Source organism: Marmota marmota, unplaced genomic scaffold (assembly GCF_001458135.2).
Source record: "Marmota marmota marmota unplaced genomic scaffold, marMar, whole genome shotgun sequence".
Lineage (NCBI taxonomy): Eukaryota > Metazoa > Chordata > Mammalia > Rodentia > Sciuridae > Marmota > Marmota marmota.
In genome coordinates, this window is record NW_026000048.1 from 6,087,219 (window position 1) to 6,103,257 (window position 16,039).

At 37.5% G+C, this 16,039-nt stretch overlaps 1 protein-coding gene across 4 annotated transcripts in view; it reads left to right on the plus strand.

The window, feature by feature from the left end:
• Positions 1-1,230: 1,230 nt before the first annotated feature.
• Positions 1,231-16,039, plus strand: part of Rbm17 (RNA binding motif protein 17) — a 29,329-nt gene continuing 14,520 nt past the window's right edge. Inside the window, exons 1-5 of one of the 4 annotated variants that reach the window (XM_048812639.1) lie at positions 5,316-5,495; positions 7,717-7,785; positions 9,143-9,286; positions 10,525-10,662; positions 14,898-15,014. In XM_048812639.1, coding sequence (XP_048668596.1) covers positions 10,540-10,662; positions 14,898-15,014 — 240 coding nt within the window. In that variant the 5' untranslated portion in view covers positions 5,316-5,495; positions 7,717-7,785; positions 9,143-9,286; positions 10,525-10,539. Of the gene's footprint in view, positions 1,243-5,315; positions 5,496-7,716; positions 7,786-9,142; positions 9,287-10,524; positions 10,663-14,897; positions 15,015-16,039 lie in introns of those variants that run through there. The other 3 variants (XM_048812640.1, XM_015495178.2, XM_015495179.2) reach the window with 3 other exon arrangements.

The window sequence follows — 16,039 nt, forward strand, 5'->3', positions numbered from 1 at the left end:
TAAATCTCTTATTCTAGTGTCTGCTGCTTGATAAATGGTATTATTTGTCAGTGGGAATAATGGTGAGGTCAGTGGAACTGGAGAGACTAAACTGTCTAGTGCCAAATATATTTCTGGTGGGGGCATCAATGTCCTGCTTCTTAATTAAATTGCCTTCTCATGAGGCAGCTTACTATACTAAAAAACAGACCAACCCCAGCCAGCCAGAACCTAGATTCTCATCATAGTTCAGCCATTTAGTAACTGTGCATCTTCAGGAAATTTCCTAACTTCTCTGAGCCTCGGTTTTCTGTTCTGAACCAAAAACAAAAAACAAAAAACAAAAACAAACAAACAAACAAACAAAAAAAAAAAAAAACAGGCACAATAACACCCATCTCACCAAATCAATGGAAATGAGTGGTACAATTGCCTAGCACACTGTTGGCAGTAGTTTTCCCCTACCATCCAAGAGTGCTCTACTTCTGTGCTGATCTGTGTCGATGCTCATTTGCAGAGGGAGAGACTGTAACTTGAAAGGGTTACTAATCCCTCGAAACCCTCAGATCACAGATAAACTCATTTCCCGATCGTGCCACGTAAGCCAATGATCTGGCTTTGATGACCTGATCACACATTGGGGACCACATGAAGGTTGCCACTCAAAGCTGTACTAGTGATGGAAGTGCAAGGAACAAGACTTGCTTCTGTTCGCTGGGGATGCACTAACGGACACGATGGAGAAGACAGAAGTCCCCCGGGACACATCCCGCACTGGTGTCATTGCTTGAAGAGCGAGAACCTCACAGCTAAAAAGGCTAAAGGCATCCTTTTATTGACCAATTTAGATACATACTTACCTGAAGTTGCCATTTGAAAGATATCCACACAAAAGCCGGAGATCATGCACAGAAATTGTGTTTTATTGTTTTGTTTTGCAGTGCTGGGAAATGAACCCAGGGCCTGGTATATGCTAAACAAACACTACCACTGAACTACACCCCCAGCTCAGGAATTGTGTTTTCTAAAAAGTAAATTTCTTATTGAAAAGATTAGTTTTCAACCAATCAATGCAATTTTGAAATTACGAAAATTCTGGTCAAACCAGGAGCACAGACATCAATTGGAAGACGAATTAAAACTTTTTTAAAGCTTCAGAAAATTCTACGTGTTTTAAAAAGTGACCACTTCTTTTGTTATTTTTGTTATAAAAGTAATGCAAACATATTACAGGGAAATTAGAAAAATACACAGGCAGGCCGGGTGCGGTGGCACATGCCTGTAATCCCAGAGGCTGAGGCAGGAGGATCAGGAATTCAAAGCCAGCCTCAGCAACAGTGAGGTGCTAAGCAACTCAGTGAGACCCTGTCTCTAAATAAAACACAAAATAGGGCTGGGGATGTGGCTCAGTGGTTGAGTGCCCCTGAGTTCAACCCCCAGTACCCACCCCCCAAAAAATACACAAGCAAAAAAATTTTTAATAGAGTGCCTATAATTCCATCTACCTAGAGAAAGCTATATTGTTGTGTATCTTTTAGATACTTTCTTGATATATATTTGTGTGTAAATTATTTGTATTCCAAGATAATTGGATCTCATAAGTCTTTATTGTTGGCTATTTGATTTGTTTCCAATTTTTTGTTATTATAAACATTACAGAACAGGAATAACTACAGAAAATGACTTAGAAAAAAACTTGAAAATTTTTCTGAAAAATGGATAAAACTGCTTAGATATGTACAAGTGTTGTAGGGACAAACAAAGCAAGGCACTGAAGATAGCAGGAAACAGTTTTATTTGGCTGCAGCCGGGTTCAGAGGGCACAGCTTTCGCTGTAATCAATTAATCCCCTGAACCCTGAGTTCAGGGAGTTTCAGAGTTTTATATCCAGCATGTAAGGGGAAGGGCTCAGAAGTTCACAGTCTGCAGAAGTTCACATAAAAGCAGCTTTTTCTTTCACTGTTCTGGGCAAGTTAACTCTTCAAGGACAACACCTGAGAAGGGGAGAGCTTCATCCCCCCTTCTTCCCACCCCCCCCCGCCAGCTGTTTCTGTGGGCCCATTTGTAACTTATCTTAAAAATGTAGACCTCTGTGTGAAGCCCAGCTCAAGGCCAGAGGCCTTGTTTGCACATTTCTTCAAAGTATTATACTGGATACGTTTGTGAAAAACTAGTAAGGGGATGTCCAGCACCTGGAGTGCTGGTATCTTCTCGGCCAGTGGCCAAGTAAACAGGGCAACATGAAAATAGGAAGTGTATCTACAATGGACTCTTTCGCAGAGACTCTTTTGCTGACAGTCCTAAAATCAGCCATGGTAAAGTGGATTTTCTGTGGAGAAAGGGGGTGCCACTTCACAAGAGGAAACACAAATTCTCCCCACAGCTTTGCCAAAAGTATCACTGCACATAGAGAGCTTGCAGATACTCAACTTTGATCAAATTATAATTTTGATCAAATTGTCATCTTAACCAATTCTTTTTCCTTCCAGGGCACCCACCCCCCTCTCATCTCCTCCAGTTTCTGCCCATCATGCAGGATGGCATTTTGCCTAGATGTTCTCCTGCCAGCCTAAATACCCCCATCTTCTTTCCTTCTGGAACATCTGCCTTGCTAACTTCCAGTTCTTGATTAATCCTACCAATTTACATCCTGCCCTACTCCCTGCAAGCTGTGAATAGTTTCTGTAGGGGTTGCTCTGTATGTTTGCCCAGCTGCTCAACTGGACCCCCAGTGCATCTTGTCTCTCTTCCCAATCTCCACCACTTTATTTATACTGCCTAAGAGTTGCATGGCCTGTAAATTATTTTCCTCTATCATGGTAAGCCTCAGATTCTCAATTCATAAAATAAAAGTAATGTTTATTACCATTGGTGGGAAATAGAGGAAAAAAGAATATGCCTATGTACTGGGAGATGAAGGAGTTAAGATTTTCTTTTTGGGTTTCAAATGAAAAATTCCCAAACAATGGATTGTACCTGAAGTCTGTAAATCAATAAGTTGTCTATGGATGAATGATTGAATGATTTAAGAACAAATACACAAAACTCCTATGAAGGGAGGAAAGCAGTGGTAAACAGTCAGCAAAGTGGAGATGTCAAGTGACTTAGGGAGAATTTGTAGACAGCAGATTCAAAATGGAGGGAGTCCCTAGGGTTTGGGTCTCAGAACCAGGGCTTTTGAGTACCACCTCCACTGGGACCAGGGGGTGGGGAGAGACCTAGTTCAGATAACTTCTATCTTTGTTCCTTATCCTTATTCTGTCTATACACCATTATTTTCTGATTTTTTTCTTTACTGGTAACTTCCTTTTCCATTTCAAATTTTTATTGTTTTACTTCTTTTTCTTTTCTTTTTTTGCCTAAGCACTTAGCTCATTTAATTTGTCCCAACTTTTTAATCAATACCAAAATTTTAATTCTTAGATATGCCTTTTAGTACTGTTTTAGCTAAGTCCCATGGATTCTGATTCATCATTTAGACTTTCTAGGCATTATGCTATTTTGGTTTTATTTTCCTTCTTGATCGAAATGTTGTATAGGTATTTAATATCTTCCAAGGAGTAGGAACGCTTTACTTTCTCTTTTGTCATTAATTTCTAGTTAATTGAATTTTGATCAGATAATATAATACACGTGATTCTACTTATTGGGATATATTAAGATTTTTTTCCCCTCTGGTCTAAAATATAGCCAATTGCAATGGTTTAAGAATGATGAATATAGAGAAGAGGGGAGGGGAGGGGAGGGGGGATAGTAGAGGATAGGAAAGGCAGCAGAATACAACAGACACTAGTATGGCAATATGTAAATCAATGGATGTGTAACTGATGTGATTCTGCAATCTGTATACGGGGTAAAAATGGGAGTTCATAACCCACTGGAATCAAAGTGTGAAATATGATATATCAAGAACTATGTAATGTTTTGAACAACCAACAATAAAAATTAAAAAAAAAGAATGATGAATAAAATGTAGTGTATTTTATTGAAAAATAAAATAAGGCAAATTGTTACAAATATTCCACAGACAATTGAAAAGGTGTAATCTGTTTCAGGGTATAGAGTTTGATATGTCTACCATTTTAATTACATTTTTATGTCTTCTCAATCCTCACTATATTAATCTGTCAAGGATTAATCTGTCAAGGATTAAACCAATTATTTGTCTATTCATTCATTCCTATAGTATCTTCTATACACACTGTTATTTGATTTATTGCATGGGTTTTCTTCTTATTATTATTATTTTGTAAATTGTGATCTTTTAAAAAATACCCTTTTAAATCTTATTTAAAGCTGTTTGCCCTGAAATCTACCTGTGAAAAGTGTTTGTGATCCCTGACTTCTTTATGCTTATCTGGCAGAAACTGGTATATCTTTCCCAGTCTTGTATTTTCAAAATTTCAGAATCACCTTTTTTGAGCACTGCCTTATATATGATATGGATTGGTGTTATGGTTTGTGCTCCAATCTGAAGTGAATTGCATTTTTGTAGTAGATAAACATAGGTCCATTACATTTATCCATGTGAGATTTTTCCTCTTACTTTTGTCATTTGTTTTGCCATGCATTATGTTTTGTAACTTTTCCAATTGTTCCATTATGTCACTTTGTTTTGCTACAGCTGCGTGCTTGTATGTTTTTGATCATCTAAAAGACTTGCATTTTTGTTCTGGGTTACCATTATTAATGGCTACAGGATGCCCTTAATCCTCTGTTTCTTTACATTGCCTATTACCTTCTGACTAATTTTCTTTTTCTTTTTTCCCTCCCTTTCCTAAATCACCAAATTTTAGTTGGTTATATTGTGTTCCTTTGTACTCAGATACCTACCTAAATCTCTAAAATTTTATCTATCAGCTTAAAATATTTTCTGCCTTTAAAGATGTGAAAATTATATTCACACGAAGTCTCTTTTCTACTTCCCCCCACTTTTTGTAACTTGCACAGTTTTAAAACTGCGACACTGTAATATTTACACTCTTTTCTGTAATGCTAATCTCGGCACGTTTCCATAGCCTTACACTTAATTCAGTGCCCACGGCTATTCTTTTGCAGCATCTCGCCTATTGGAGATCTATTTTCAACTGTTGACCTGTAAACCAAGGGTTCTGAACGCCATAGACCTTTTCTCCTCCTTCCCTCTGGTGTCACTGCCACGATCCGCAAATCTGACGGAATTTCGAAACCTTGCACCACAGTGACACCTCTTGGTAGAAGAGAAGGCCGGTGGAGGGGAGCGTGCGGTTCGATCCTCCAGCCGGCAGGGGGAAGTGTGACGGGAGCAGTGTGGCGAGGCAGCGCGGCGAGGCTCCCACGACGCAGGTGCAGGCTCAGGCGCAGACGCAGACGCGCTCTCCTGAGGCCCGCGCTCCTTCACCCTACGCCGCGGACCGCCCCGCGGAGTCAGCAGAGGTTGTGAGTGGCGGTGGGCTCCTACGGTCGGCGGGTTTCCGCGGTGTGCGGCCAGGCTCCGCGCAGCGCCGCGTGGCCATGGCAGAGTCGGCCGGCGCCGAGTAGTGNCCGCGTCCCGGCCCCCGGCTCCCTCGCCCGCCGCCTCCACTGCCTCCGAGCTCCTCGGGCCTCGCCTCTTCCTCTCCTCGGGTCTGTGTAGATCTCTTCAGGACTAACGAACGCGTCTTTCTCTTCGCGGGCCACGTCCTGACGAAGCCGCCCATCACTGGACCCCAGTGACCTGGACCGCCCCCTCTGTGGCCTCGCACAGCCGTCCAGGGCTCGGGGAACGGAAGGAATCGAGTCGCTTCTCTCTGAGGGGCTGCGGATGTTGGCGTCTCTCGGGAAACCGGGGCGCTCTTGGACGCGGGAGGACGGTGGCGGCCGCGCCACCGCTGTGGCCCTGGTTTTAAAGCGGTGTTTTAGCGGTCACGGCCAGTGCTCGGACGGTTTTTGAGCATCCCTCGTCCCCACTGTGTGCTGCCACCAGGGGCTGCAGGTTGAATGAGCTCTGTCCCTGCTCTGGCGTCTGGTTTCTAAGACGAGGCTTGAAAACTCAGGCCTGTTGGTCTGAGGAATAGAGTGGGATCTAGAAAGGCTTCAGAGAGGAGGCGATGCGTATTTTGAAGCTTGGAAGTGTTTTGTTAAAAGGGCGAAGTGGGGGAAAGATCCCCTGCAGAGGAAATAAGAGCAGAAGTTAAGCACCGCAGGGCATTTTGGAAACTTCAGGTAAGGCAGAGAGAAGGGTGAAGGTGGCCAGGTCAGCTCATGGAGGACCTCAGAGGTTGATAGGGGAGCGCCTTTGAGTAAGGTGCGTTCGTTCTTATTGCTGGAGCCAGACATATGGATTGAGAATTAGGATTTCCTAGATAAGGGCAAGATTCTGCATCTCCTCGAGTGGATGGCTAGATGAGCACTGTCTTCCTGCAACAGGTGGAGGGTGAAACCCAGTTACCCGTTTTTACTGGAAAAAAAGATTGCCGACATTTTGAGTGGAATAACGAGTTGTAGGAAATAGGAGGCAACATGTTGGTAACCCAAACAAATAACGTTTTATTTTTAGAGTTTAATAAGCGGTGTGATGCATGCTGCACGGTTTAGGACAGAGAGTAGGTTGTGAGATAGAAAAAATGAAAAAGTAAAACAAGATGTAAAAGAAACATGAACAGAGAAGAGCAGCTTTGATTGTGGGGTTCTGTGGAATCAAAGAGCCTTTGTAGAGAAATGTTGAGAGAATCCTTGTACATTCCTAAATGTAGCTTTGTATAAACTGGCATTTTTTTCATCTGGTTTGTTTTAATTACCTTCCAGCTTCTCCCTGCACATGAATTTTTCAGACCTCATTCCATCAATAACCCCTCAAACCCTGCACGATAGTAAATAGGAGGAGGCTGTTTTGTTACACACCCAAGTTATAGGTGACTCTTAGAGGTTTGTAGTACACTCAGGGCTGTTATTTTGGTAATAGCAGAGCATCAGAGTAATAGGAAATACTAAAGTGTGACAAGTGTAGCAGAAGAAGAGTTATAGGAAAAATTGTTAAATTCTTTTAAAAAGTCGTAAAAACTATACATGAGACAGATGCATGTTATAGTTGTATATTGGGTGAACATCAAAGTGAACCATGCTTCTTATTTCCGTTTCTGTTTCTTTCTGTGTACATTTGCCATATTCTTCAGGCTTCATTGGTGCAAGTCTCATTTTATGATTGAATATTTATTTAGTGATTAAAAAAAATTTATTCTTACCATGCCTACTGCTTTAGGTGTTCAGATCTCAGACCTGCACTCATTATTTAGTTGTATGGTAATGGTAGTTTTCTCTCATTAATTTGTGTATACAACTTAAGTTTTATTACACCAATTCTACTTACCTGTGTCCTTAGAAGGCAGATCTGTAGATCTTACTATTTCATGATAACCTGTTTTAAATAGATGAATTGGCACATTCTATCCATTCTCTGAAACACTTACAAAATATTTATACAGTGCTTACAGTGTTCCAGGCATGTTGATAAGCTGGAGATATAAATATGAAGAGTTAAAGAATCCCTACCTTTCAGGGGTTCATTGTATAGGAAGAGACAGATGGGTGTAAACTATTAGGCAGCAAAATATACAAAAACTGCTGTTGTGAATACCTAGTTATATTCAAGGAAAACTAATCATGGATAGTTAATTTTAATGTGGGAGTAGTAGTCACTAAAGACTTCTAAGATGTCCTTGGAAAAAATAAGTGAGATGCTTCTGAGAAGATTTCTTCCATGTTCTTTTCTCCTGCCAGTTGGACATGTTTTGAAAAACACTTTTCAGCTTAAATGGAATCTTGAAAAGTCGTTCGTGTTTAATTCTGGTAGGAACATGTTTATTGTTTCTTTAAAAATTGAGACATACTTGAAAGATGAAGTGATCAACACTTAGTGCTGCCATAAACAAGAACTAAATAGCAGATATTTTAAAGAATTATAAAAATCAGCTACTTGTATTTATTTATATTTGATCTTGGCTTCTTACAGTATATCCAAATGTTAAGATGTTCTGCTTTTTATTCCTTAGCACTGGACTTCATGAAATAAATATGTTATGTCATCTAAGTAATATTACATTAATTAGATTAAGTTTGGGTCTTGGTAGAGTCTTGTTAATGCACTTATATATCATTGGTTGCAGTGGGGAAAGTTAAAGTATGGTATATTCATAAATGCTAACTATATACACATCTTAAGAAATAGATGAACTCAATCTAAGTAAATAAACTTATATAAAAAAAGAAAGCAAGGTAATAATGAGAACAGGATTCAGGGGAAAAAATATCACATAAATAGAATAGGGAGTTTTATGATAGAGTGTGTTTTTTTGTCCAGAAGTGTTTCTTTTGAAGAAATATTGAGAGATACATATCTAAAGTAGAGTTTGGTTTGGGTTGCTTTTTTTTTGGTCATAACTTTGTTTGTGACTTTCCAGAAAGCATTACTGTTTATATTTGTTTTTCAGACTGCATTTGTCTTCTCTTGCCATTTCAAGAATAAAAAGGGGGTTGAGGTTGTGGCTTGGTGGTAGAACACTTGCCTCACACATGTGATTTTTGTGAGGTTTGATTCTCAGCCTCACATTAAGAAAAAAAAAAAGTCCATCAACAACTAGTAAAAATATTTAAAAAATAAATAAATAAAAAGGAACATATGAGACCATGATTTGTTAGGCTTTAGTTTGGTAACCAAATGAATTAAAAAAAAGGCTCAAAAGATTAAGTTAGATGAAAGGTAAAGTCATTTTTGATGTAGGTTTGAGAAGTACAGTGGTAACATTGGGCATTTGGTATTGTTTTTCCTTGCTCTGATCTGTTTTTTTTTTTTCGGGTTAAAGTTCAGGGATGTGTATCTATAAACAATGAGTTTTGAAATCTAGGTGAGCTGGAAGAAAAGCTGAAACAGAAGCCCAGAAGCCATTTGATGCAGTGATCTTCCTTCTGGCCAAAAATCTCTAATGAGATGATTGGGAGGGCTTTGCAAGTAGAGAGTACATTTGGCCTAATTACCTCTTTAGTGCTGGGTTAGACATTGATCTTGGTCTGGGAGTAGAGCAGTGGACGGAACACACTGGATTTTGATTTTCATGAAATAGTTTACAGTAGGATAGTTTAAAATAGGTTTAGAAATAGATCCCCAGGGGATTCCCTTTAAACCTTTCAAGGCATGATTGTATTTCAGCTGTAGCTGCCAAGAGATGGAGTTCATTACTTCTTGATTTGGCCTTACTGCCTTAAGCCTAGTGTCACAGTATGACCAAACTTTGACTTTGGCTCTGAAAGCAGTGGGCCTGCCCTGTTGGGGATACTGTTGTCATCTGAGCTGGTGAGTATAGGATAATCTATAGATTTGCCTCCATTTTTATCCCATATACTCTAATAAAGCCAGCTTCAACACTTCTTGTTTAAAAATTAAAATTAAAATGGAGAAAGTTTGAGTAATTTCAGGGTTCACGAATGAAGAAATGAAAGAAACCTGGGGGGAAAAAAAAGCAATTGTTTCTTAAAGTACTGACTTCATTCAGTAATGAGACCAGAAAAGCCATTCTGAGCCAGTAAAAGTTTATGTGCTCCTTGTTCCCTACCTAAAGCAATGTGGAACTAAGGTCAGAGAAGTCACTGGGGTAGCATCCCCTTAGAATATCTATAATGGGAGGTCTGAGAAATACAAATTCACCAAAAGGAAATGTTTGTCCTGAGTCAAACTCCAACAGGTGTGTGTGTGGTAGGGGAGTGTAAATGTACTGATAACTACATTTAATATGCCTGGCCTGAAAAGGTTTAGCAAGTGCTTAACCCTTACCATTTCTTTTCTAAAATTTATTTTAATTAGGTATATATGACAGCAGAATGAATTTTGATTCATTATACACAATTGCAGCACAACTTTACACTTCTGTGGTTGTACACGATGTATAACCCTTACCATTTCTTGTTATTACTATGAATTTCTCTGTTTTGCAAGGGTATTGTATATTGCAACAATCTTATGTAGATTATTGATTATCTCTGGTTATGAGGAGGTCACAGTATTTAAGATACAGTGCATCTACTCCCTCAGAAATCATAATGTACAAAATTACAGCATTTGTGAAATGATCTGTCATCTTTTTCTTTTTTTTCTAGGAATGTGTTTTAATTTTTTTCCTTATTGTGCTAAACCAACTTGGTAGCTGGTCTTTTATATAAAGTTTGTACTTTTTGCCATTAACTTAAATGAAACTTAAAATATTGGCTGTATATTTAATAATGCCATGAATCTTGAACTTCCATCTTACCTCATTATATTCTGTAGAACTGAAGAATTTTACTTATGAATTACTTGACTACATGATCTAATAGAAAAAAATTAACTCTACAGGACTGTTTGTGAAATGTTGCATGAGTATAGTTTCATGTATTATTAGGAACCCAACCTTGGTGATATTAGGGGTCTTGGCCATTCTTGTTGAAGGACCCTGGACCTTTTACCTCTAAAATTTCATGGCATTAATTGTCCATGAAAAGGTTCAAAATCTTTACTGTATTTTATGTTTTTTAATCTCCATACTGCTTCTCTTTCAGCATTAGACTAAAAAGATGTCCCTGTATGATGACCTGGGAGTAGAGACCAGTGACTCAAAAACAGAAGGCTGGTCCAAAAACTTTAAACTTCTGCAGTCTCAGCTTCAGGTGAAGAAAGCAGCTCTCACTCAAGCAAAGGTAAAAACAAGCCCAGAGAGGGAAATCAGAAGTCTGCAGAGCATGTTCCTCATTACGGTTAAAATAGTTTGGTTTAGAGTGTTCTGCTTTTTTATTGGATAAATAATATGAGATAGTCATGGGGAAGAGGTATGAAGTATTTAAGATCTCTTTGCTTTTCCTGATTCTTGAGAACTATTTCCTGGAATAAGAATGAAGAAAAATAGTGCTCTCAACTTTTCGGCACAGTGAGAGCACTATTTTGAGCACTATTATTTCGTTAATAAATGCTGATTTTATAGCTATGATCCTGACATTTTGGTACTTTCTGGTTCTGGGCTGGGGCCTCAGGAGTGTGAATTCTTAAGTAGCATCCTTTTGGTTTGTTGCAGGTGCTTTAGAAGAAGCTCTAGAAAATAAGCTATTGTGTATACATCACTGGGGCTCACATGGTTATGAGTGTATCAGGCTTAGGTAGTCTGGATGGGAATTGCTTTATTTCCTGTTGTGTATGTGTAGCACATGGCAATATCCTTGGAATAATTAAACATTGAAAACACATATTTAACTAGGTAGTTATTAAAATGTTATTTTTTTGTTGAATATTTTTAGGAATGAAAATGGTATTATGCTTTGCTTATTGTTTAAGGGTCCTTATGTTTCAGAGCACACATCCGTAATAGAGATTATATTCCCTCTAATGGGGCTAATATCCGTCTTTAAGGGATAAAAAGATCTTGTTCTTTGTATTTATATTTGTGTATAAGAACAGATATAAATATTATACATAAATATGTAGTGTGTCTTTAGTTTTAAAATGTCACGGAGCAGGGGAAAATGTATTAAAAGTCTCCTTAAGGTGGGTACATTGGAACATGCCTGTAATCCCAGTGATTTAGGAGGCTGAGACAGGAGGATCCAAAGTTTTGAGGCCAGCTTCAGCACTTGGAAAGGCCCTAAACAAGTTAGTGAAATCTCAAAATAAAAAAGACTAGGTGTGGCTCAGTGGTAAAGTACCCCTGGGTTCCATCCCCAGTACCAAAAAAAAAAACAAAAAAACCCACACAAAATCTCTTTAACAGGGGAGGCAGTAGTGAAAGAAAAATTTTGTAGGAGATACACACTGAAATAGTTACTGATAAAATTATTTCATATAGGATTTCCTTCAAAATAACCCAGTCTTGGGCAGAGGAGATAGGGCTGTAAAGGAAATAAAACTGAGTTGATTTTTAAAATTCTAATTATTTTTGTTTTTCATTTATCACAGCATCAGTAGATACACTGAAGTACTTATATTCAATTGTTCGGTATCACAGAGTAGGAGTAGGATACCCATAGTGGAAGCAGCACTGTCTTAAAATTTGTGTTTGTTTTTTCTGTTCTGTTGATTAGTTTTGTTGTTGTTTGTTTTTCTCTAAATTTATCATTACCAGATTGAGGTATTTTGAAGTTAGGTTTTTTTCTCTCTCTCTTTTTTTTTAATATATTTTTTTAGTTATAGTTGGACACAATATCTTTATTTTATTTTTATGTGGTGCTGAGGATTGAACCCAGGGCCTTGCACATGCTAGGCGAGTGCTCTGCCTCTGTGCCACAACTCCAGCCCCAAGTTTTTTTTTTTTTTTAAACTGTGGATTAGACATAGGGGTACTTTACCACTGAGGTATATCCCCAGTCCTTTTTTTTTTTTATTTTGAAATAAGGTCTTGCTAAGTTGCTGAGGTTGTCCTTGAACTTTTCGATTCTCTTCCCACTACTGTTTTTTTGTTTTGTTTTGTTTTTTGAAGAGACATTTGTTTTTTAAAGCAAACTTTTTCATCGCAAGTGAAAGAAAGGTTAGCAAAACAGTTTTAAAGATTTTAAAATCTCTTTAAATTTCATGTAAATTTTGCTTTGTACATAAGGAGCATAATTAAGGTTTTAGGTTATAATACCAATACCTTTTCATGTATTTCATTCTCCCCTCCCCCTTGTGGTATTGAGAATTGAACCTAAGGATACTCTGCCACTGAGCTACATTCCCTAGCTCTTTTTATTTTTTATTTTGAAGCAGGGTCTTGCTAGGCTACCCACGCTGGCCTTGAACTTGTGCTCCTCCTGACTCTGCCTCCCAAGTAGCTGGAATTACAGGTGTGTGTCCCCACTTTGGCTAGTATATTTTATTCTTCAAAGTCTAATCTTTTTTTGTGAAATGACTCCAACAGGAAATTTTAATATTTACTAACATAAACTTTATCTCTAAATAGATATAATTATTAAAATATCTTAATGGATGGTAGCAAAATAGGAAAGTAGAAGCCAACAAAAGATATAACTGGACAGACTGAGTATAAAATACTTCTTGGAGGTTGGGGATGTAGTTCTTGTCTACATGCCCAAGTCACTGGGTTCAATCCCCAGTACCACTCCCCCCCCCCAAAAAAAAAATTATTTATATAATTCTTTTTTGCCAACCTAAAAGTTGACGGGTTTTGCACCCATTTTTTTAAATGGCAGATAATTTGTTTCTTCCTGCCCGCTGTAATTCTTCCTTACTTTCTGTGTCTAGCAAGTCCCACCATTATTAACTCTTATACATGCACACAATTATAACAGAATAATTTGGTCTGTTTCATTCCCTAGTACCTATGCTTTAATAAATTGTTTTTATATGAAGTCTAAGCTCTCGGTGTATACCCACTTCAGTGTTTACTTCAGTCTTTTTAATTTATATTTGTCTTTTTACTTCTCCAAGTATTTTAATGTCACAAATCTCTTTTGAGATTATGAGATTTCCAGAAGATTTTAATTGGTTAAAAAAAAAAAAAAACGTTGCTTGATAAATCATTTTTACTTTCTAATATAAATTTTGAGATTACTATATGTATGGTTTCTTTCTTGAAGGGAAGTTGAACTACATTGCATTGATTCTCAGGCTGTTTAATGAATTACCCAGTATTAGCTTAACCTAAGCAAATGTATAAAGGTATTTGATGGAGAAAAGTTTACCTGTAGGTAAAATATGGAACTGTGGTTTCATTTGTATCTCTTTTTAAAAATACATGCCAAATAGAAAAAAAAAATAGAAAAATCATGATCCTAATAACACCCCCTGTCAGTTAACTTTTGGTGTTCACTTTATGATTTACATATTTGATCATTGGATTACGTTTTGTTGCATATGAGTCACCGCAATTCCCGGGTACCTGATAAACTGGTAGACAACATCATACACTATGTCTGCTGGTGTATTGCAGATGAAATACACTGTCCTCACTGTGAAGTGTTCTGAACTAAAAGCCTTATCCTGAACCAAATCAAACCTCTAATGTCCAGTTTTCAGGAACAGGGTGAAGAAGAATAAGTTAAACTAGATCACCAAGAAGTTATTAGATCCAGATTATGCAGCATTTTAAAAGACAGTATCAGAGGAAAAAAAGGAAGGAGATGATGGTGGTAGTAACTACAGAAAAGAAGAACTGTTCTAAATCAAGACCTTTATAAATCAAACTAGTTTCATAAACTTTGATAGAATCCTGATTTTTTTGTTTCAAAAAAAGACACATATTATTTATATATATATATATATATAAATAATTCAGTTTGGAAAGTCTGAATATGAATTGGATAGGAAATGATACAGAGGCATTATTGTGGTAAAAGTATTTTGGTTTCATGGGAGAATTTTCATAGTTTTGGGGAACAAGTTCATAGTAAAAGAGGTAGGGAAGGATTATATATCCTAGCGGGAGAGAAAACCCCGCTAATCCTTAAGTATCTTTTGCCCGTTATATCAAAACATACCCATTCTTTGTGAAAGAGCCACAAAATTAAGGTGTAATGTGCTGCAGATTTATCATCCTGTGGTTGAAAGAGCTTTCACATTTTTCACATGTAAATTTAAATCACCGGGACTAAGTTTACTATAAACCTTTCAGAAAAACTGGAGGAAACCTGGTGTTTCTTAACAGATTGAAGAAAACAGTGTATGATTCCTGGGTGCTTGGCCACTCCTGTGATCCCAGCTACTGAGAAGCCTGAGGCTGGAGGATTTCAAGTTTGAGGCCAGCCTACATGACTAGCTAGACCCTGTCTCAAAATAAAATTAAAAAGAAAAAGTGTATGATATAGCAATGATTGACTAAAAAGGCTGTTGTTTTGAGATTATGATTTTCACATGTCTCAAAAAGTTTTGAGACCAGAAAAAACATGTTGCAAATAGTATGAATTTTATTTTGAAACTTCAGTGTACTTTTTCTTGTTTGTGATGATTTTAGAGCCAGAGGACAAAACAAAGTACCGTTCTTGCCCCAGTCATTGATCTAAAGCGAGGTGGCTCATCAGATGACAGGCAAATTGTGGACACACCACCACATGTAGCAGCTGGCCTGAAGGTAAGCCCGTATACCCCTGTGTACCTGTGATCTTGATAACATTTTCCTGCTTTTCATATAATTTTGTTTTACATGTGTGTCACTCTTTAATAGATTGTCTATTCAATAGGCCTTTAAATAGTATTTTTTCCAACTTAGTTTTTGCTTTTGTTTTCTCAATTTAAAAACATCTATTTAAAATAGTTATAGAACAGTTAGAAACTAGAGATATGCAAAAAAGAAAAACAATTTTTCAGTCCTACCCTCCAGAAATTAAAAACTTTGAATTTCAGAATGTCTTTCTATTATATGGCTTCTCTGCATTCTTCTCTAATTTGCTTTTCTCACTTAACATTATCTGCATTCTCTTCTCTAACTTGCTTTTCTCACTTAATGTGTTATGACTATTCATGAAATATAGGACTGTATGATCATTGTAATGGCTTCACTGTATTGCCTAATATGAATGTACTATAATTTGGATGAGTTGTTTCTAATTTTTGCTGTCATCAACAGTGTTGGTGCTTATTGTTTTACTGTGGATTAAAATAAAGAGGTTTATTAAAATGAAGAGGTTTAGAGAAAAACACAAAATCTTCTACCACACCAACCTTTATTATCCCAGTGATTTTACGTAAGCTTAAAAACAAACAGATATGGTGAGCTCTCTATAAGCTGGGTTAATAAGGATTTAAAAGGATAACTCAAAATTATTAAAACTGGGCAATATAAAGTACAAAGAATTTAGTATAAACTGTAGTTAAAATATGTCCACTCTTTAGGTATATAGTTATCTTTCTACAGATGGCATTCAAATAATACAACTGGTAGTTTATAAACAGTCCTGTGCTTTGCACAAAATTGCTTGACGAAAGTCAAAAGATTAATAATGGATAATGCTATTATTGTTGACTTTTTCCAAGCAAAATACCCCTGCCATGGTCCCTATGTCATGGTCCCTCTCCTCCTTCCTTCATTAGAAAGGGCCAATCAGACTGAGAGACACTGTCCTGGCTGCATTCTCTCTCTCTCTCTCTCCCCCGCCC